At 44.3% G+C, this 22668-nt stretch overlaps 1 protein-coding gene across 3 annotated transcripts in view; it reads right to left on the bottom strand.

The window, feature by feature from the left end:
* Window positions 1-1245: 1245 nt before the first annotated feature.
* Window positions 1246-22668, bottom strand: part of LOC147612705 (protein PHLOEM UNLOADING MODULATOR-like) — a 31681-nt gene continuing 10258 nt past the window's right edge. The window contains exons 2-6 of one of the 3 annotated variants that reach the window (XM_086783280.1): window positions 7592-7679; window positions 7458-7483; window positions 2139-2533; window positions 1801-2006; window positions 1246-1715 (exon numbers count right to left, since the gene is read on the bottom strand). In XM_086783280.1, coding sequence (XP_086639406.1) covers window positions 1650-1715; window positions 1801-2006; window positions 2139-2533; window positions 7458-7483; window positions 7592-7679 — 781 coding nt within the window. In that variant the 3' untranslated portion in view covers window positions 1246-1649. Of the gene's footprint in view, window positions 1720-1800; window positions 2007-2138; window positions 2534-7457; window positions 7484-7591; window positions 7680-22668 lie in introns of all 3 variants that reach the window. The other 2 variants (XM_086783278.1, XM_086783279.1) reach the window with 2 other exon arrangements.

A 22668-nucleotide genomic window follows, 5' to 3' on the forward strand; every position in this document is an offset into this window, starting at 1 on the left:
GTGAACTTGGATCGGAGATGGCAACACGAAGTGAGGGGCTAGGCCTCACACACACAATCGACAGAAACACAAAGTGAGACCAAGGTAACATCACCATGCGGTCTTGCGGTCTCGATGGTTTTGAGCCATTGTTTGGTGCACTCTCTCTTGGAGTAAAAGAAGCCGTCTTGGAGTCTCGGAAGCAAATGGGTTGCCATTGTCCCACAGACCAGCTTGACACACATACCATTGAAGACTTTGAAGCATAAGCTTTTGTCTACTATACACATTGTAAATCTTGGTAGTAGAAATAATAAAAGGGGTTTTCACTATGTGAGTGCGTCCTCTGTGTATGAGTCTCTTGCTTATGTGTTTGCAGCCCTCATGTATTCTAAGTGAAAGGAACAGATCCCCGCAACACATATCTAGTGGATATCTTGAGTGTGTGATGCTTTGTCTCTTATGCTAAAAGGAAAGGTGTGAGTGAGTAAACGCATCATCTCGTGGGTGAGCATCCTTGTGTGCGGCAATATCATAAAAGTGACTCATATTGGATTGTATAAGTAAAGATGTGCCTTTGCGAGACGGACTAATGGTCGGTTCAATTGTGGTTGGAAGCGGTTGTGTAGCAAAATGTGAAAAGCTACAAAAAGAAAATCGAATAGTGACAAGGAGCATTCTGGTTCCAATGGATGTGTCACCACTTTGCCCAAAGGTCAGTGAAGAATAGTATGCATTTAGCATGACACGGTTTTCTACCACTCGGTCCCAACTCTCACGTGCTTTGCTTTGAGGCTAGTGGAGCTTTTTATACACAAGGTTGCTCCTTGGTAGTTAGCTGGAGTCTAAATCTACAAACACCTTGTTTGGTACCTTTTTTCATTTCTACCCTTGTAATGGAAATATGGCACAAGGTGCCCATGAATTTAGGTTCCAACGGAGCCATCACCACTTTCCACTTCTGTTATTTTGGTTTGTGATGTGCCATATGTCATCTTGTTTATTGGTATGAATAGTTTAAGTGTGACAAGATTGTGCTCAACCCCCATCACGGGAATTTCACATGTAACCTCCTTCCAAGGGCGGCCAGCCAGTCAATACATTAAAATATCTTCATTTTCATTAATTCTACTTGCAAATTCAGCACATTAGCATTCCCTCTCTCTAAAAAACGATGCCTGCCACCATGCTCAAGGAAGTGACAGCATCATAGACAATAAAGTCATGGTACATAACGGTGGTTCAAACTATGAAAGCAAATACATAGATAAATTTTATATGCATAAATTTTCCATTCAGCTTAATTCCAAAGCCAAAATTTGATGACCAACATGCCTGTCCCATAATTCACCCGTCTACTGTCCAAACAAAAGCTAAAAGCGCAATGCCTAACGAAAATGTTGTCACCACAGATGATGCAATGATTACAACAAATTGAGATGGCCTTTTCTCCTTGCTATCATCCTCTACCTGCTTTAAAAGCTGCCTCACTTTACTCACATCTCCATCCTTTGCAGCTTGCATTATCTTTCCTTCAATTTTAGCAAGACATTGTAGCCTAATTTCTTGAGCTCTATCCTTTGAAGTCCAGATAAAGCCTGTTGACCTCCAAAGCAATACGCCCATGTAAATGGCAGACACGACATCAACACTGTAATGGTGCCGCTCTCTTATCTCACGTTGCGCCGTGTGCAGTACAAAGAACCAAAGCAATCCAGCTGTCCAACCTGGATAAGCTTCCTAAACAGCAAAACCAAAGTCGCATGATTAGTAAGAAACAAAAATTAGAATTTCACCACAGAAAACAGCAAAGCTTTATACCGTCCATGCCATTGCCGTCAATGAGGACACTAGAACATGGCCGCTGAACATAAGGTCGTTGCAGCCACCGCCAGCCCTTTTAAGAGTAGTAAACCAAGATTCCTCCCCACTAGAGACATCTGGTTCTTGTGGTCTCAACAAGTTAACTAAGAATTGCATACTGCCCCAATTTGGAGTGTACTCAGAGGGGAATTGTCCAATAGGAGCTGCAATAAGAAGGCAAGTTCGTCCTTAGAAGGATAGAAGGCGAAACTTTCAATCTCACCATTCACAAGATGTACAGAACAACCTGACAAGTAAACAAACACCTATTCTCAAAGCAAGAGGCAATTACTCGCCATATGCCATGTCTTGATCAAGAAGATCTCTAATTCTGTCTGCATTATTTGCATATGGTGTGTAGAATTTCTGCACCCATGGGTGGGGATGATCAGGAATCTTGAACCTTTCTTGGACGCACCAAGGACGAGCAGAAGGAAGTATCGTGGCCACAAAAGTCATCACCCGCAAAAGCCGCCCTATACCCATGGTGAACATGTACCTGGCAGCTAGGCCTAATCCGGGAGCTTTGACAAAATCGAACAACACAGAGAATCCCAGCATCAGGAACAGCATCAGATAGTGCTGCAGAACAAAGAGATGCGCTCGCAGAAACTCCACAAACACGGAAGGAAGCTGCTCATTCAAGGCAAGCAGAAACCATTGACCTGTATCTGGCAGGGGAGCAGTTGTCCTGTAAGTTACATAAAGCAGAAAGTGCCAGTCAGACAAGAAAAAAGCACGTAACAAGTGACTTGATTAATTGAAATCGCACTAATTAGAAGTAGGAGAAATGCATGTCAAGACCCTCACAAGCTGGCCTTGGACTGTGAGGACCTGCCTGCTTTCTATAGCCAAATTTCAACTTGCCAATAGGATAGGACAAGGTAGTGCATGGCTAGCCAACCCTTTGCCCCAAAAAAATAAAAAACTATATGAAGTATGAACATAGTCACAAAAACCCATGTTACATCATTTCAAAACCTACAAAACCTTCCTAAAAAAACCCAAAAGTTTCTGGCCATGGAAGTTTCGAAAAAAAAAATCACAATTTTTTTACATTTTTTTTTAACCCTTGAGTAGATCCTTCTATAGTAGCAACTTGAGTACCCGTGGGCCTTCTCCTTCTCCTCCTCTCCTCTCCTTCCTTTCCCTCTTCTTCTCCTTCCTCCCTTCTTCCACTTCCTCCCCTTGTTTTTCTTAGTCTTCTCTTCCTCCTCTTCTTCTTTTCTTTTCTCCCATCTCTTTTTTCTTCCTAATCCCAATTCCCATCTTCTTGGTCTCCTTAATCTCTATTTCTGTACATCTCTCTCTATGTTGTGTGCTATCTTCGTTGCGAAAGATTGCTGAATTCTGAACATTGACGTTACCGATTTTATCCACCGAGCTTCCACATGTTATATTGGTAACATAGCCTTCCTCAAGTGTTAAGATTCAGCCAGAAAACCAAAAAAAAGAAAAGAAATTCTTTTCGCCTGTGTGGTTGGTTTCTAGACTCCGGAGGACCACCCCTTCTCTTGTCCCTAGAAGGACGGTTGGTTTTTAGCCTCCGGAAAGTCCCAAACGCACAGTGGATGGTTTTATTGCGTTCTGGAAAGGAACTGCATATTCCCACTATGGCAAGCTTCGACAAAGAGAGAGAACAACGAACTTCGGAACAAACACACAGTGGATGGTTTTATTGTGGTCATGCCATTTGGCTTGATGAACATCCCAGCCACATTCAACCGCATGATGATGCGGATATTCGGGAACTTGATTGGAAAGTGTGTTAATATTTTTGGATGACATAGTGGTATTTTCAACTACGGTTGAGCAGCATGACATTGATGTGGACAAAGTCTTGAAGTTGCTAGAAAGTAACGTGCTCTATGTCAATGAGAAGAAGTCAGAATTTTATCTGTTCGATGTTCACTACCTTGGATACATAATCAGTGCCGAGGGCATCCGACTTGATCTGGCCAAGGTGGCCGACATAGTCAATTGGGAGATACCACAGACCGCATATGATATCCAATCCTTTGTGGGCATTTGCCAAGCATACTCCACCCACATTGACAGATTCTTTGACCTCTCGACAGATCTAATAGATCTGCTTAAGGGTGTCAAGACTGTTGGAAATATTGTTCATCCCCAGATGGACTCTCTACATGTTTGTATCTGGCCCATTTATAAGGCCCTGCATTGCATATTTATTTGCTATTTTTGCACCATTTATTGGAACATTTTTAGTATTTTTCTGCATTTTATGGACTTTTGTCTAGGTCGGCCTATAGGACCTACCCGACCAGCTCTTGAGGACCTATATAATAGGTGCCTCAGTCCACATCATTTTTATCCCCCTTTTTAGCCCTGATTTGTACATACCGGCACTCACGGGCCTCCCTCGTGCTAGACCTTCACCCTAATTTAGGTTCTTGATCATCTGCAATCTACTATCTACACATATATGCTGTTTTATTCTCTGTTTTCAGATTTACAGCAGTCGCACATAAATCTCACATGGTATCAGAGCCTAGAATTCCTCTAGGACTTGCATTTTTTTCATGAACCTGTTGTTTACAGATTTCGGCACATAAAGACCTGCATTTTCAGATCTGGGAGCTGCGTTTACATCAGAGAGCTGCGTTTTCTTAGTGGTGCTGCTTTTTCTTCATTCATGCTATGTTTTTCTTCACAGAGCTGTGTTTTCAGCATCTATGATGACATTAAACCTTGGAGAACCATTTCTTCTCTCCCCATCTGGTTTTTTCCCACCCTCCCACCCTGCATTCCTTCTTGATCCTCATACTTATTGTGCTTAGTTTTAGTGCTTCTAACCCTATTTGAAGAGAGGGATTCTGCGTTTGGAGGATATGGCTTCAAGAGATCAATATTCTAACTTCTCTGGACTTCTTTTCTCCTCACAGGGAATCCTATCCCCTACTTCTTAGGCTACCACTTCATCGGTACCCTCTCCCTCCACCCCTTTGGTGGTCCCCCCATCCTAACCTGCAACCACTTCTTCTCTTGTTTCTCTCCTCCCACAAATCCTCTCTTCTTTCTCTCATGTTCCATCCTACACTCCTCCCCAAATCAGTGATTCCATGTAGCTTACAGCCACCAATTATCATACTTGGTCCTTTTATATCCAGTTGCTTCTTGAAGGTGCTGGGAAGGTGTTGGTGTCTAGACATCAGTTATAACACCTACCTTGGTGGATCCAACATTACGGGGAGTTTTGGATTTTCGCGCACCCCTCATCATCATTCATTGCATGACACTTGCCATACAAGCACAATTTATTTCTACAAGGAGTGTTGGGTAGGAGAGGGAAGGTAGCCTGCACACACACACACACACACAACCTCAAGCACAGAGAAACGTGAGTGTGCTGGAAAAGATGTACTCAATAATGATATGAAATGAAAGTACAAGTGAATACTAAAAGGCCTAGGGCTAAGTGCCCAACACACATAAGTGTGTTCACACGGGAAAAATCAGTCATGGGTTCACACCTGAACTAGCAGGGAGTGGACATGACCAACAAACCCCCCTCAAGTGAATGGTGTGAACGGGTAGCAGCAGGTGATAAAGTTGTGACTGCTGCCCTGCACTATGCTCCACAGTAAGAGTGAACTGCAGTGCCAATGGAAAAAGCAAGCACTATATGACGCGGAAAAGGAGAATCCCCAATGTCATAGTGCTAATGCTAGAGCACAGTAGTTCACCAGAAATGCATGGCAAAGATCATGTGGATATCAACTACATCAAATCAAGAGGCATCGCATAATACCCCCCTGAAGGCAAGTACCAAATGCCAAGGCAACAGGATCCAAAAGTCATGCCTTTGAGACATGCAATGTAAGCTGCAAAAGTGAATCTCATCAATGGAGGATCCGATGAGGAAAAATCAGCAATGGTAGGGCTGATAAAAGCAAAAATTTAGCAATGGGAAAAGCTGAAAATGGGGAGAAAAAGTGGGGGCTCGAGGCGGGTATGTATGGCAAGTGTAAAGATGCATAATCCCACAGTGATGAGAGGATAGGTAAACTCTCAGCGATGCCATGATCAGTGGCATGTATGGCAAGTGTAAAGATGCATAGTCCCACAATGAATAATACACATGTGACATGTCAAAACCATGAGAGCAAACCAACACTGGCCGAGTGTGTAAAAGGCACTCCCAGTAAACATCACATGTGAGAAAGTGACAATGTCAACACTGTAGAAACAATCCCACTACAAGGGAAAACAACATAAAAGGCATCTCCAGTAGACATCACATAAGAGAAAGCGTCTAGCATAGACTAGCATAAGGGTCAACAAGCATAAGTGACCATGAGGCATCATCAACTGCATGTGGGCAAGTAAAATCCCCCTTGAAATGCATCTACCAAACAATGCATACCATGGAGTACAGACTATAGAGCATAGTCATCAAAAGCAACGGCATCAGAAGACGTCTCCGCAGGTGATGAAGATGTAAGGGTCAAGGCTAACACATGTAGCTAAATTGGCCTGATCTGCACCTGTGGAAGAACATGCCAGCTTCTTCTTTTTTTCACTCTCAATACGCTTCCTACATTCCTCTATGGTGTGTCCTGTTTTCCTGCAATAGTTACAACGCTTTTTCTTTTCAGGCTTGTTCTCTGTCTTGGGAGGATCCGATGGGCTAGGTTTAGGCCCAGATCTATTCCCACGAAAGGGAGCAGCCACTACTGTCTCAGCAGACATCATGTTCTTCCTCTTGGAACGAGATTGCTCTTCACTCAGCAAGAGAGTCACAAGGTTGTCAAAAGTGACCGCATTAGGTGCATTGCCAGCCAACAACCGCAAAGTGGTACCAAATGTCTGATAAGAGTTAGGCAAATTACGCAAAACTGTCTGAACAAGATAACTATCTGTCAAGCTCTCATAGGTCTTTCACATGCGTAAGGTACTGATCGATAGAGTCACCTTCAAGCATGCGGTCAGTCTCAAGCTTGCCCCGAAGGTAAGCTACACGAGCCTCATTGCGACCTAAATACGACATCGCCAAGGTATCCCAAGCACCCTTTGCAGTGGTGCAAGAACGAATGTGCGGAATGATATGCCTGCGGCACAAGAGAGCAATCAATGCATGGGCCTGAGCATCCCTAGCATCCCAAGTACGCTGCTGCTGAGTAGGAGGTGGACCTGCAGGAGGATGAGCGAGAATCACTTCACCTTCCGCTGGAGCAGGTGCAAGAGGACGCTCCTCAGTGCCAACCACATATAGCCATACATTCTTGGCGACCAATACATGACGCATCATATAAGCCCACATAGGGTAGTTATCTCCATTGAGCTTGTCCTCTTGAGATAGCATTCCAAAGAGGTCATTGTTATTGTTGGCCATGATAGCACAACAAATCAGTCACAAGTCACCACGAGTAGGCAATGCCCAGCAAAACCGTAAGAATGCGCGAGATAAATAGCAGGATAATCAATGGACTGAAAGGAAACTCCTTCACCACGAGAAATACATATGCATGTTCCAAATCTGCAAGTGTACTACACGATGATGCAAATCTGTCAAAGTGTCCACAATGGCATACATATACTGCAACAAACCACAAATGTATACATGTGCCGTGAAAAACACAATCAACTGGCACCTGTAAAAGCTGCAAGTGCGCAAATCCTAGCAAAATCAAAGGTAAATTAGTCGAATGCTCCAAAAACGGGCTCAATGTAGAAAAGCCCTAATTTTTAGGTAGCCAATTAGACCATATCTGAACCGGATCTGCACCTGTAAATCTGCTAATGCGATTGTCACCTGTACCAAATATTGGAATGTCCAAAATCGGGGAAAATGCCCCAATGCCAACCAAATGTGCCTGTAATACCCAAAATTGCCAACAAATAGTGCCGAATTCTGTAAAATAGTATCAATTTCTACAAAATCCCTAAATTTCTAATGCAATTATGCACCAAATCTGCTGGAAACAATGCCAATGTGTGCCAATGTAGCAATTGCAGGCTTAATTGTGAAAAGCCCCAAATTTCAACAGGCGATTTGTGCAATTTCACGTCAAAAATTTACAAATCTCACAAAGTTAACCTAGAAATCTATATGGAATTGAAAATTTTTTGAAAATTTTCAAATACCTCGAATTTTTCAGTGTACATGTACACTTTGTAGGAGTGGTGCTGATTTGTACGGAGGGCAGCTAGACAAGGCGGCGCAGATCTGAGGCGTATGAGATGCAAGCGGCGACGCAAGTACAGGGTGACATAGGACACACAGATCTGAGGCGTAAGGTGGTACAGAGGACAGCGCAGGCGACGGCAGCGATCTATCAAATCTGGCGCAGTCGGCACAGTACAAGGCGACGGGCGGCGCTGGGCAGCGAGGGTGGCACAGATTTGCAACAGCGGCGGTACAAGGCGGACGCGGATTTGACTGGCGACTGCTCTAAGGCAGGCAGCAGCGCACAGTGACGGCAAAGGCAGATCTATCGGCGGCGGCGTCGCATAGCATGGATCTGATCGGCGGCGACGGGCAGCTGAGGGCGGCGACCTGCAGAGGCGACCGAGAGCAAAACCCTAACCCTAAACAGCAAAACCCTAATGCCAATAGGCTGAAGGGCAAGAACGGGCAAACCCTAACCCTAACCAAGCTCTGATACCAATGTTGGGTAGGAGGGAAGCTAGCCTGCACACACACACAACCTCAAGCACAAAGAAACGTGAGAGTGCTGGAAAAGATGTACTCAATAATGATATGAAATGAAAGTACAAATGAGTACTAAAAGGCCTAGGGCTAAGTGCCCAACACACATAAGTGTGTTCACACGGGGAAAAAACCTAAGTCCAATCACAAGGAAAAAGTGCCCGTGAGTAAGCTGGGTTCACACCTGAACTAGCCGAGAGTGGACATGACCAACAAGGAGTGCCCGACAGATGTGGCTTGAGATTCAAAGGAGCTTTCTTCCTCGTGATCACAAATATAACTTCTTCCACAGAGGTTAGTGACACACCCACAGAGGTTGAGTGCGTTAGTGACAATGGTGCTTCTGCCCATATGACCAAACATTTAACATATTTTGGAGGATTACCAGTCGCTCTCTTCTTTGATTCGCATTGGAGATGACTCTTCCTTACCCGTTATTGGTATTGGTAAATGTTTCTCTGCTACTCTCCATGAAGTTTTACATGTGCCTCAGCTTTCAAAGAACTTGTTTTCAATTCACATGGCTGCTCGGAAGGGACTTGGAGTTTATTTTGATGATGAGGTGGTTGAGGCCATGGACAGAAGGGGCCAATGGAGTTCATGATGGAGGCCTCTACAAATCACCACTCTCCTCACAGACTCCCTCATCCGACTCTCATACACCACACCGTCGACTCCACCACCCTTCCCTTAATAAGGAGGCGCCTCAGCCCGCTTTTCTCCAAATAAAAGCAATAGCCCAAAAAGCGCATCCATTATTATTTTAAATCATCTTAGGTTATAAAACCTTGTAAACTTAAATCCTTTTGTCCCAAACGTTATAAAACCTTTCTACTTTAATTCTTTTTGTCCCCTTCACACTTGGGGCTGTTCACACATGGGTTTCCTAACTGATGCCATTTTCACACTGTCCATCCTATCCCCGTGCCCACCTGCATACTGTCCAGAGGAAAACACAGGGTCGTAACACTTCATCCCTTGTTGTCCTTGATGCATCCATTTCTCCAGCAGTACCTTCTTCTTCTTTCAGATTTGAGAGGAGATCTGGCTCTGTCTTTTCTAATAGCCAATTGCATTCTCAGGCATCGTCCGGACCTCGGAGATCTTCTCGGCTTGCTTCTTCCGGCCATACCGTGAATTATGTTCTTTTGAGTACCTTACACGATATTGATGAGCCCGAGAATCCCGAGGAGGCCCTTGCTTTGCCGCAGTGGCGACAGGCTATGGAAGCAGAGATGTCTTCTATCAAGCGAAACAAAACTCGGGAGTTAGTTCCACATCCATTACATCGGAAGGTCCTCGGTGTCAAATGGATTTTCAAAGTCAAGTTTCATTCTGATAATACTTTGGATAAGTACAAAGCTCGCTTAGTTGCTCGTAGTTATGCTCAGAAAGGTGGCGAGGACTTGATGAGACATTTGCACCTACACCCAAGTATACTACCATTCAGATTGTTTTAGCCTTGGCTGCTCATTTTGGATGGCATGTCTTTCAGATGGATGTCAAATCTGCCTTTTTGAACGGAGATTTAGAGGAGGTATAGCAGCCTCCAAGATTTGAGATTCAGGGACATACAGATCATGTTTACTTATTACGGAAGACTCTATATGGTCTCAAACAAGCACCCCATGCTTGGTATCAGAAGATTGATGCCTTCTTGATTTCACTTGGCTTTGAGAGAGCTTATCTAGATTCAACCTTTATGTCTTTCTCTCTGATGGTGATATTTGTATAACCTCAAGGTGGTTCTCAAGTCCCCAAGGGTCTCCTCATAGAGCAATCCTGAAACAAGACCTGAAACCTGCAAAACAAAGCCATAAATCATGAAGGGGGTGCAGGCCTAGCTCACCACCCAACCATGACAGCCGTGGGCAAGCCCACAAGGCCTGACTGTCCCCACCGAGCCACGAGCTGAGCTAACTAGCTAGACGTACCAACCAATCTCTACCCCGTGACATCCCATACCGCCACGTAGCTACCCTCACGGGCCTCAAGACTGCTACCAACCTCAGTTGCATGAAGCAGGTGCACATCTGCACTAGATCCAGGCTCCTGACCCCACAGCTCTAGCATTGGACTCGCGAGACTCTGACTAACTGCTAACCTTGGCCACCCTTTTATAGGCTCTTGGCCGGTCACCGGCCGTCCACACTTTGGCGCCCGCCCGTCAATCCATCCCTAGCCCAGCTCGCCAATCAACCTGCCTAGCTCCAAGCTACCCCAAGCCTCGAAGCTAGTCTTGTGTGCGTGTTGCATATGGTAGATACACTCCGTGCACATGACACACTCTCCTTTCTCTAAGAGCTCACTCCTGAGCTCAGTAAAAACTTAGGGTAATCCCTCTGAAGGGTAATCAATGTCTCCCATGTAGCGTCCTCCTCAACACAATCCTTCCACTTGATCTTGTATTCCGTGAGTAACATATGCCGCAATCCTCTTTCACAAAATCCAAGAATCTTTTCCGGTTCGAGGGGCGCAAATGTCATATCCTTGACATCTATGATTTCTTGAGGAGTAACTAATTGGTCTATTCCACCTAGTACCTCCTTAAGTCTACTGAATGAAATACGAGAACATGAGAAGGCAAGTCCAATTCATATGCAACTGAACCATAGTAACATAAAAACCCGTTTTGCCCTCTCAAAACGGCACGAAACGTTTCGAGAAACTTGCCCATTGAAACCATGTTTCGCCCAAATGTAAAGTGACGTCAAAAAACGGACAGAAGGTTTTTTTTTTTTTGTAAGTACGATTTTTGTCGTCGTTTCCGTCTCTGTTTGCTGCCCATTTGCCACTTCACGCATCTGACGCTTCTTCTCGGCCACAACCAGTTGCTCCGCCTCTTCTCCTCGTCCACTCCTCCTTTTCGCTCCTTCACTTCTGCTCCTTCACTTCTCCTCCTTCACGCCTCCTCTTCCTCTTTCCTTTTCCTCTCTCTCTCTCTCTTCTCCTCCACGGCCCATCGCTCCTCTTTCTCTCCTTTTCTTCTCGCCTCCCTATTCCCTTCCAACTTGTTTCTTTCTTCCTCTCTTTCTCTCCTTTTCTTGCCCAAATTTTGAAAATACCAAAAAACATACTCCCAAAATCATGAATTTCATACCCACTAGTCCCAAAAAATGTATCTCCATCTTTCTGTTGGCTATGTTATAAATTTGGTGTGTGTATATAAGAAGTGTCATTTCGAAACCTTTGTGTTTCGTCCAAAACAGATGAAACCAAACGAAACGAAACGAAACGAAACCTTCGAAATGACGAAACGACGAAATGGACGAAACGTTTCATGTTACTATGAATTGAACAAATCCGGCGTTTAACCCGAAATGATCCTCAGTATCTAGGGGATAATTTCAGATATCGGCCTGCCCGTAAAGTCTCGGAATCTTCCGGAACTCGCAAATACACCATCATTCCTTCAAAGAACTCTCTCGGTGAACGATGTCTATTAGAATAAAATATGTCTCTGTCTTGAGCGCTTCTAATAGATTCCTTCGCAACTTGTAACATTTCTTACATGTCTTGCAAAAAAGTACGTGCTACATAATGCTGAAGTCCTAAAAACCCCACGGTAATAGGTTATCCAGGTTGAAATCCGTAGCATAAAAGGACTAAAACCTGTACTTATATGCTTAGTACTGTTGTATGCAAATTCTAACATAGGAAGATAATCCTCCCATGAACCTTGTCTTTTGGAGACATACGCACGATGCATGTCCTCCAAAGTCTGATTCACCCTTTGAGTCTGGCCATCAGATTGAGGATTATATAAGGAACTCATATTCAAAGTCCGTGTAGGTAAAAATCTAGCCATCTTTGTCAATCAATCTACAACAACCCAAATAGAATCGTAGCCTTGACGTTTTCTTGGCAATCCGGTAATAAAATCCACTTATTACCTAGGATTTGCAAAGGATGCAACATCCTAGCATGTCTAAAGTGTCCAGCTTTATTCGCTTGACAAATCTGACACAACATAATCTTCTACATACCCTTTCATCTTTGGCCAATAGAAAGTGTGTCTCACTAAAGCTAATGTCCTGTGTACCCCAAGATGTCCGGTAGAAGGGGCGTTGTGACACTCCTTAAGAATCTTGGATTTAACGTCCGAAACCTATGGTAAACAAATTTTGTCATTATGGAAGAGTAAACCATGAGCTTGAATCGTAGGCTGCGCAGTCACCAAGTCTTGGTCAATCAATAAGCTCCCGTCCCAAATTCCCTGCCAATATGGACCAAAATAACTATCAATCCTGCAAAGCCCTCTCAATGACTAAAATAAGTCAATGGAAATCTCGGTGAACGACAAAGTATTCACCTCTCTTATCCGACTAAGCGCATCTCCTACACTATTCATGGACCCCTTGCGATAGCGTATCTCAAAATCAAAATCTTGCATTAACTCTGCCCATCTAGCTTTTCGTTCTCTCAAATCATCCGCATCACACACATACTTGATTGACTGATGATCAGTCAATTCCAGAAACTTACAGCCATATAAATAATACCTCCAAACCTTGACAATGTAAAGCTCCTTCTCAAGGGTCGGCAAACAAGATTGAGTGTCGTCCAGCTTTCGACTCTCGAAAGCAACAAGTCTTACCATCTTGGAATAGCGCAGTCCCAATCGCATAGTCACTCGTATCAATCTCAAGGCCGACTAAGATCGGGTAGTGCTAAGGTAGAGGCTTCCTTGACTTTGTCTTTCAAAAGTCTGAAGGTCATATCCAAATCGTTATTCCAAGGGATAGGCTGATGAGACTTACGTCCACGACCTTTCAACAAGTTGGTCATCGGTAGTGTGAGTTGAGAGTACTCCCGCACAAATTTTCGAAGAAAAACAACAAAACCGAGAAAAGGACGAAGTTGTCTTACCATCTGCGGTATCGGCGAAGCCAAAATCTTCTGCACTTCGTCATAGTCAATGCTCAACAAGTCTTGTGTGATCTTGTGTCCCGAGTAAATGATTTCTATCATAAAAAACTCACATTTACTAAATTTAGCATGCAGTCGATTCTATCTTAAAATAGTCAAGACAATTGTGAGGTGTAAGAGTACGACTGTATACTAAAATATCGTCCAGGAAAACCACCACGAACTTCCCCAAATGGTCACAAAAAAGATTATTCATCATTTGCTAGAAAGTGGCTGGAGCATTAGTCAACCCAAAAGGTAATACGAGAAACTCGTAATGGCCATACCTAGTCCAAAAGACAGTTCTTTTGACATGCCTTTCATGAATACGTATTTGGTGGTAGTCAGTACGTAAATCTATCTTAGTGAAATACTTCTCTCCACTAAACAATCAATCAAGTCATCTGATCTAGGAAGAGGATAGCGGTTCTTGATTGTCACTTTGTCCAGTCTTTTGTAATCTACACACATTCGTTAGGTGTTATCCTTCTTTCTCTAAGTAACATAGACGCATCCCAAGGGGATTTACTTGGACGAATCAAGCCCGTCCTCAAATAATCTGCGAGCTGTTTGGCCAACTCATCTTCCTCAGCCTAGCTCATCCTATAAGGCGGAATGCGAACAAGTTCAGCACCAGAGACTAGATCAATGCGATGATCCACTGTCCTTTCGGGTGGTAAGCCCAATGGCAGCTCTTTAGGAAATACATTTTGAAACGAGTCAAGTAACTTCTTTAATTCTTTGCTTTCAAACACACTTAATTCATTAACATCCATAGTAAGTATAAGAAATGAAGAAAGTGAAATCAAGACACGGTGGAAAGTAATATACAAAGAAGAATCCATTGTATTTCCAACATCAATTGTATTTACAAGAGGTCCCTGAGAGGGATGTATACAATCACCTTGGATACAAAACTAGGTGTTCCAATGTTCAAAAGAAACAGAATGACTAGACCAATCTATCTGGACCTTAAGGATCTTAAACCACTCAATTCCTAATAGCAAGTCTACGTGCTCTAGGTGCATAACATAGCACTCCAGAATATCTCTGTGGTCCTGAATCCGGATTGGTAGCTTCTCCACCTTTTGATCCCACATTGGCCAACTCGCAGGTAGGCGTACCTCATAGGTATGATCACTAGGTGTCGTGTCCATACTCCAGACCCGATTTCTGCACAAGTTTGTAATTGACAAAGTTGTGTGAGCTTCCAAGGTCCAGAAGAATGTAGATTCTATGGCCATTCACTTCTCCATAAACTCGAAGAAGATCGTGCAAGCCGAAAACCTTAGAGTTAAACAGACAATCAGAACATGAACTAGGACGAGAAAGCACATTGACTAAAGTACTTGTTAAAGTACAACTGGTTGGCTGCCTTCGTCTTGGGTCCTGCGTTTGTCTTAGCACCCTTCTTCTTCGGGTACTCGTTACGCATGTGTCCTTTTTCTTCGCAGATAAAGTAACATCCCTCCTCCTTGAGCTTCAAAGCCTTCAGGAGACGGTTTTTCTTCGCTAGAGTCGAGTTAGAATTCTTGGAAGGTTGGTCTGAAGACTTTCCTTCTGTCATGCTAGTCATCGGCGCAGATAACTTCCTTTTGTGCTTGTTCCCTTGCTCGGTTACGGGCTTGATTTTGGAAGAGACCATTGTATCATAATAAAACCATTGTATCATCATAAATACGCGCAAAGTGAAAGGCCTCATCCAAAGTTTTGCACTTGTTATTCTTGACCTGTAAACGGTACGAGTTGGGTAATCCTACTATGAAGAAACCCAATAGAGTAGTAGAATCCGTCTTCGTAGCTTTCATTTGCAAGTCTCTAAATTTCTGGAGGTAGACCTCATAAGTGAGGTTTGTCAGAATATGAAGTGGATGAGACAAGATCTGAAAACACGAGCAAGTGCACTGCAGAAAAAACAAAGCAATACAGAGGGGGAGAGAGAGAGACGTATAACTCTGCTATATACACTAGGAATCTCGAAATATTGAATACAATGTGTGTGGGCCATTTTATATGGCCCCTATCCAATCGGCCAGTAGAAAACCAACCGAGAGCCCTTTGTAGGCCACCCGACTGCTACAACATCAGTCAGCCAGCATATAGACCAAGTCGGCTAGCTACAGAGAGGGGCAGGGAGTAGTACAAGCAATCGGCCACCACACCTGGATCAACCAAGAGCCACAGGACAACCTTCCACACAAGAATAAAATGGAAAAAAATAGGAAAAAATATGGAGAGGGGAGAAAAATGAGAAAACACCTAAATTAGGCGGACACACCCCCTCACTGTGAACTGGGATAGTGGATGTATCCCCAATAAGAATGTGACCAAAATCCTGTAAAGCCGAATGGGGAGGAGTCATGTACCTGGAAGCACCACTATCTAGAATCCACTCCTGAGTATCCGTATAGCGGAGAGTCCTCCAACCTCCTCCCTGCACGAAGAAAGTGAAACATCGGTGTCCATAACCTCCATGTGCACAAAAGCTAGAGTCTTCACAATTGCTGCTGAGGATTCTGCACCCTTCTCGGTGCTCCGCTTGGGACACTGCCTCCAATAGTGGCCTTTCTCGCCACAATCATTACAGGTCCTCTCTGCCTTCAGTTTCTCGCGGTCTGCACCGGACTTCTTCTGAGAAGACTTCTCCGATGAAGCCTTTCCTTTGCCCTTGTTCCAGCCTTTCGATCGTTGGCCAGTTAAGGCCTCCGAACCTCCGCCCTGTGGAGGGTTTGAGAATCTTTCCTCCTAGTCCAAGACCATGGACACAAGCTCCTCCCATGTGATGGCGCTGAGCCTGCCACTAGTAATCAAAGAAGAGTAAAATGCTGAGTACTAAGAGGGCAAGTGTGACAGCAACGTGATGGCCATATTCTCCGATGATATCTCTTTCCCAGCCTGGAGAACTTCCTGCTGAAGAGCCTGTAGCTTGTTGATGTGCTCTCGCATCGTCGACGACTTTCCAAGATTCATCACCTGCATCTGTACTTCCAAGGAGATCCTCTTCATGGGCGATACCCTATTGTAAAGAGAAACAAATGCTGCCATATACCTCTCACCAAAGTCATATGCTTGATATGATTGATTACCTACGGTGTGCAGTTGAGAAAAATGAAAGAACGGACCCTGGCATTGACACGATCCCATAACTGTGCATGTGCCTCACGTTCCTTCCGAATCGAGGGTAACTCCCCTTCCTCTAACTTCGACCGTGGAACCCCAACAACAATGAAATCAGCAAGGTCATAAGACTCCAAAACAGATTCCATCATTACCTTCCATATGCCGTAGTTGTTCCCGTCCAACTGACGGTCCACTGGGAACGTGGGGAGTGTCGGGATCCTCACATGCTTCTTAGCCATCTCACGTAAATCTACCATTGCGGGGGTGTAACTGGGTGGGAAAAATGAAGAACTTAAACTTGCAAGTGGCTGTCCAGCAAATCAGTCCGCCTTCCTCTTGCTTCTCCTCTTCTCGTACGGTTTAAAACAGTCCACCAATCAACAACAAAACAGCCCCCCTCTTGCTCACACAGAGCCCAATATCTTCCCAGAGCCTAGAGCTCTGATACCATGTCAAAATATGAAGCGGAGATGAAGACAAGATCTGAAAACACAAGAGCAAATGCACTACAGAAAAAACACAGCAATAGAGAGGGGGAGAGAGAAGCGTGTAACTTTGCTATATACACTAGGAATCCCGAAATATTGAATACGATGTGCGTGGGGGCTAGGGGCCATTTTATATGGCCCCTATGATCCAGTCGGCCAGTAGAAAACCAGCCGACAACCCTCTGTAGGTCACCCGATTGCTACAACATCAGTCGACCAGCATACAGACCAAGTCGGCCAGCTCTACAGACCAAGTCGGCCAGCTGCTGCAGAGAGGGGTGGGGATTAGCAGAAGCAGTCAACACCACACCCGGATCAACCAAGAGCCACAAGACAGCCTCCCACACCATAATAAAATGGGAAAAAAATAGGGAAAAATATGGAGTGTGGGGAAAAATGAGAAAACACCTAAATCGGGCGCGCACACCCACAAAACAGAGGCCTTGGTGTAAATATACAGACAGGAGATGACTGCTAACAAGGTTCTGCGAGGTCGTGGTCAAACTGGCAAAGTGAGCAACTATGCCGTAGTCATCCTCCTCCTTGAGGAATTCCTTCTTGAAGACTTCTTCAAACTAAGCCCACGTTGTTGGTTTAGGTTTGAGTTCTTTCCACCAGAGCAAAGCCTTGCCCGAGAGGAAACCTGCTGCCCACTGAATCTTTTTGTCATCGCCATATGGATGAAACTAGAAGTGGACCTGCCACTTATGTAGCCACGTGTCCACAATCTCCACTTTTGCTCGCCCCCAAACTGCTCTGGAGTGATGTTGGGGCCTAAAGCAGACGCCAAGGTATCCATGCCCCAGAGAGTAGACACAGTACTAGTCAATAGAGACGGAATTTTGCAAAGTTTGCATCTGCGCGGCGACCTGTGCCTGATGCTCCATAAAAGAAGCCTCGTAAGTAACTTTAAACTCCCGAAAATCAGATTTAGTCACGAAATCTTCGAAAAGATCGCCATCAACGACCTCAAGAGCCGGCAGGTCTTCGTGTTCGGGAACAAGCTCCATCTCTGATTCTTGGGTTGACATGCAGGAAGAGGAGAGACAAGGAGCAACTAAGTCTTCGAGAAACAAAAGCTCCCGAAGGCTAAGAGAACGTGCAAGAGAACTCTAAAAGAACTCCCGTGCTGAATCTGAGAAGCCCACACTGGTTTTTGTAAGCCCACGATAGCTTTTTGTTTTCCCTTTTTTTAAACAAAAAACCTCCACGCTGGATGGCTTTTTTGTTTTACTGCGTTCTTGTTTTTTTTTTTAACCACGCTAGATGCATGTTGTAAAAGCCATGCTAAAAAAACCACGTTGGTCGTGGTGAAAAACCAACGCTACGTGCATTTTTTTTTTAAGCCACGTTGGATGCGTTTCAGTTTTTTGTTTCGCTATGTTTTTTTTTTTAATGTAAAGTTCCTTTTTTTAAAAAAACGAGAAAGCAACGTAAGGCTTTAAAAAAAGTGGGGCTTTAAAAAACACCACACCCGGGGCTGCCCGCCACTTGCGAATAGCAACGAAGATTGCCGCTCGTCACTTGCAAACAGCAGTGAAGAAAAAAAAAAGTCGCCGCCCATCACCTACCGACAAGCTTGGCTTTCTCTTTCTAACACACAGCCGACAAGCTCTCTCCCTCTTCTCTCTCTGACGCACAGCCAACAAGCTTGGCTGTCATTTCACCTTGGCCAACTCTCTTCATGCTGTCCAAGTCAACCCTTTCCATGACCACAACCCAACTTGGGTTCCAGCGATGCAAACTAAAGAAAAAAAACACGCTGAAATCTGAAAAAAATACAGCAGTAAACAGTAAAACAGCAGTGTTTCTTTCTTTTCCTACCTACCAACTTGATCACTCTCTGAGGCTCGCTCTGATACCACTTGTCAAGTCCCCAAGGGTCTCCTCGTAGAGCAATCCTAAAACAAGACCCAAAACCTGCAAAACAAAGCCATAAATCATGAAGGGGGTGCAGGCCTGACTCACCACCCAACCATGACAGCCGCGAGCAAAGCCCACAAGACTTGGCTATCCCCACCGAGCCATGAGCTGAGCTATCTAGCTAGACATACCGACCAATCTCTACCCTGTGATGTCCCATATTGCCAGGTAGCTACCCTCGTAGGCCTCAAGACTGCTGCCGACCTCGGCTGCATGGAGCAGGTGCACATCTACACTGGATCCAGGCTCCTAACCGTAGAGCTCTCACATGGACTCGCGTGACTCTGACTGACTGACTGACCTTGGCCACCCTTTTATAGGCTCTTGTCCGGTCACCAAGCGTCCACGCTTAGGCGCCCACCCGTCAATCCATCCCTAGCCCAGCTCGCCAATCAACCTCCCTAGCTCCAAGCTACCCCAAGCCTTGGAGCTAGTCTTGTGGGCATGCTTCACACGGTAGATACACTCTGTGCACATGACAGTGGCTTTGTCAGAAGCTCCTTGTCTAGTGCTTGCCTCCTGGACAAGCCGTTCCAAGTAATCACCGATGCGAGCAACATCGCGATTGGAGTTGCGTTACAACAAAATGGCCATCTAGTAGCTTACATGTTTCTTAAGTTACGGCCCGTGGAAAAGAATTACTCGGTCTATGATCAAGAACTCCGCACAATAATTCTGAAACATTGAAAGCATTTCCTTTATGACCAAGAACAAAAGGTCCCCCCACCCACAGGTGTATCTTATTGTATTGCTGTATGAGTAAATGGACTGACCTTATGGGCTGTTAAACCCTGAAAATACTTACCATACGACTTGCCAAGTGCAGGTGTCTTGGGCTGAATCCTAGTCGCCTCTGCTAAACAGCAAATATGAAGTGAATCAAACCTACATCGCCAGCTGCAAGATGGTAGCTGTACAATCAGGTCTTAAAACTCCCAACAGCAATACTATGCAACCTTTCTTGACATGTCTATATCCGTATCCGTCATCTCGACTGGATAAACATACACATGCTCCTCGCAACACATGATATTCTCTCCAGTACAGGACTAGCCACCATTCTCCAGATGGCAATGACCTTCTGCAAGTATCTCCATGCGTCCTTCCTTACCATGTCCATGTTATACTCATGTCAAAGTACAACAACTGAACTTTTGTGTTAAACTCAATGTATATACTCCTTCCTTCCCATGTAGAGCCATTGCACAGACCACCCTCAATCTAGGTCATGATGTAATGGCCCAATGAGAAAGGATGTTACACGCACGGAAACTCTGAGTGCTCTTTCAGTCCTAGATAGGAACATCAAATACACACTTTTTTTTTTTGTGGAATCATAAGTATATTAGATTTACAAGATGACTATCCAAAGTAGATAGTCTCAAAGTACATCAACTGAAGATGTCAATATAAGACAAATATACATCATGATCTATTTGGTCAACCTCCATGCAATCGAAGAAAGATTGATGCAGGGAGTACCGAAAGAAAGAAAAAGCAGAAAAAGCCGCATCACCGAAAACTCCATGGTTGCGAACTTTCCATAGTGTCCATAAAGCCCAGTAGCGCACCCATGAAAAGAAAAGAGTGAATTCTGGTCTCGGCAAATGAAGACCAAATAGCCAGAAAAACTTTCCAAATTTCATATTTGGAAATCTAGCCCGCAGAAGCTGGATGATAGGAAGAAAAAACTGACGAGAAGAAGGACAGTTCCAGAAAATATGAATGATTGTCTCCCTGGAAGCAAAGCATCTATGGCAAGTGGATGAGGATATATGTCTGCGTGCCAGAAATTGTCCTGAGGGAACAACAGCCAAAAGAACGCGCCACAAAAAAGCTGTTGTCGAAGAGGAAGCTTCGAATGCCAAAGAGATCGCAATCGTCTTTTCCACCACAAAGACGATCGATGCATATGCCAAAAGAGATTTGCCCGTTCAAAAACCCAAGGCAATGGCAACAAATGTTTATACAGACCAGCAACTGTAATATCAGATAGCCTCAAGGGATGGCATGAAGAATCAAAAGAGGAGATAGTCCAATCCTGTAGGCGATCTCGAATTTCCAACACTGGAATCGGCAAAAAAGGCTGAAGCATCTGAATTATATCACGCCAAAGACGACGATAGTGAGGTCCCAAGCCATAATGTGCAGCAGCCTATGGAAAAGAAAGAGGGGAGCCATCAGGATGGATGACATCTCCCACAGAGGTAACAGCCTTTGAGTGGAGAAAATATGAACGCCGGGGTTCTTGCACCGCCAGGGGAACTGAAAATGCTTTGGACCAATGGATGCTCTCAGCGCGGAGAGAGTTGCCTTGTAAGGAGTCACGACCATTCCATTTTAAATTTGAAAGGACAAGCTTCCAATCAACAAGTAAGCCAGAAATGAGAGGACAGCCCTTAATTTTGCCAGTAATGTAACCAAGAATAAATTCCCAATGAGTAAGTTGCCAATGGCCAAAAGCCGAAGTCGTTAGATGAAGTAATAAATGACGGATCATCGCTGTCCAAGGCTGAGTGCCTTCCAGAAATTGAAGCATCAGTTTACCTCTGTGGGCAAGAATATGCACCTGTAAATTAAGGATATTCAAGCCTCCATGCATTTTAGGGGTACACAAACGATTTGCCGAAAGCAAACGTACACTCTTTTTCCCCTGCTTCGATCTCCAGAATATCTCCAAGATAGTGGACATAAAGAATTTCAGCTCCCCCTGAGAAAACCTGATGAGAGGAAGGTAGAACTGAATATAAGCAACTAAGATGGATTGGAGAATTCGTAAACAAACATGCAAAGGCCATGTTGCAAGTTTCCAGTATTCCAACTTTTTCTTGAGCTTTGCCAAGACCCAATCTGTTTGTTGACGGCGAGTGACTGTCCATCCCAAAGGATATCCCAAATGCCGAAGCAAATGAGTGGAGTGAACTATTTCCCCTGGCCATAGCAAATTATGCCACTGTTTTGAATGCAAAGGCAGCAATTTAGATTTCTGAAAATTGATTTGTAGGCCAGCCGCAAGTGCAAACAAAGAAAGAGCCTGCATCAAAGTAGAGAGATCCTGATGCGTATTGCGAGGAAGAAAAAAAGAATCGTCAGCATAAGCTTGAGCAACCAACTGACGTCTATTCTGAATGTCCAATCCATGAAGACTGCCAGTATCAACCAAATGATCCATATAAAGAAGCATGGGATGTGTCGCTATAGCATACAAAAGAGCACTTAAAGGGCATCCCTGCCTAACTGAACGATGCAAAGTCCATGATTCTGAGAGATCTCCTGACAATATACAAGCCGCCTGACTATCAGCATAAAGCTAGTAAATGATATTCTGCATTTTTTCTCCAAATCCCAGAGCACGCATGGTTTCTTGAACGAACCCCCATTTAATAGTATCAAAAGCCTTAGCAATATCCACTTGCAATAATAAGACATCCTGCTGCGTGTATTTGGCATATTCTATGCCGATATAAGCATTTGCAATGTTATCTGTAATGTGCCTGCGAGGAATAAATCCATACTGTGCAGAATGAAGTCCATCATTCAAGTAACCCTTAACGTGATCGACAACCATTTTACTGATAATCTTGTATATCACCGGCATAAGAGTAATTGGTCTCCAGTCTACCAAAGACTGACATAAGTGTTTTTTAGGCAACAGCTTCACTAATCCTTTTTTCCAGGAAGCTGGCATTTGCCTTGTCTCCCAGGCAATGTTTA

The sequence above is a fragment of the Cibotium barometz genome, chromosome 45 (genome assembly GCF_041138505.1).
Source record: "Cibotium barometz isolate CiBa-2024 chromosome 45, ASM4113850v1, whole genome shotgun sequence".
In the NCBI taxonomy this organism is placed as follows: domain Eukaryota; kingdom Viridiplantae; phylum Streptophyta; class Polypodiopsida; order Cyatheales; family Cibotiaceae; genus Cibotium; species Cibotium barometz.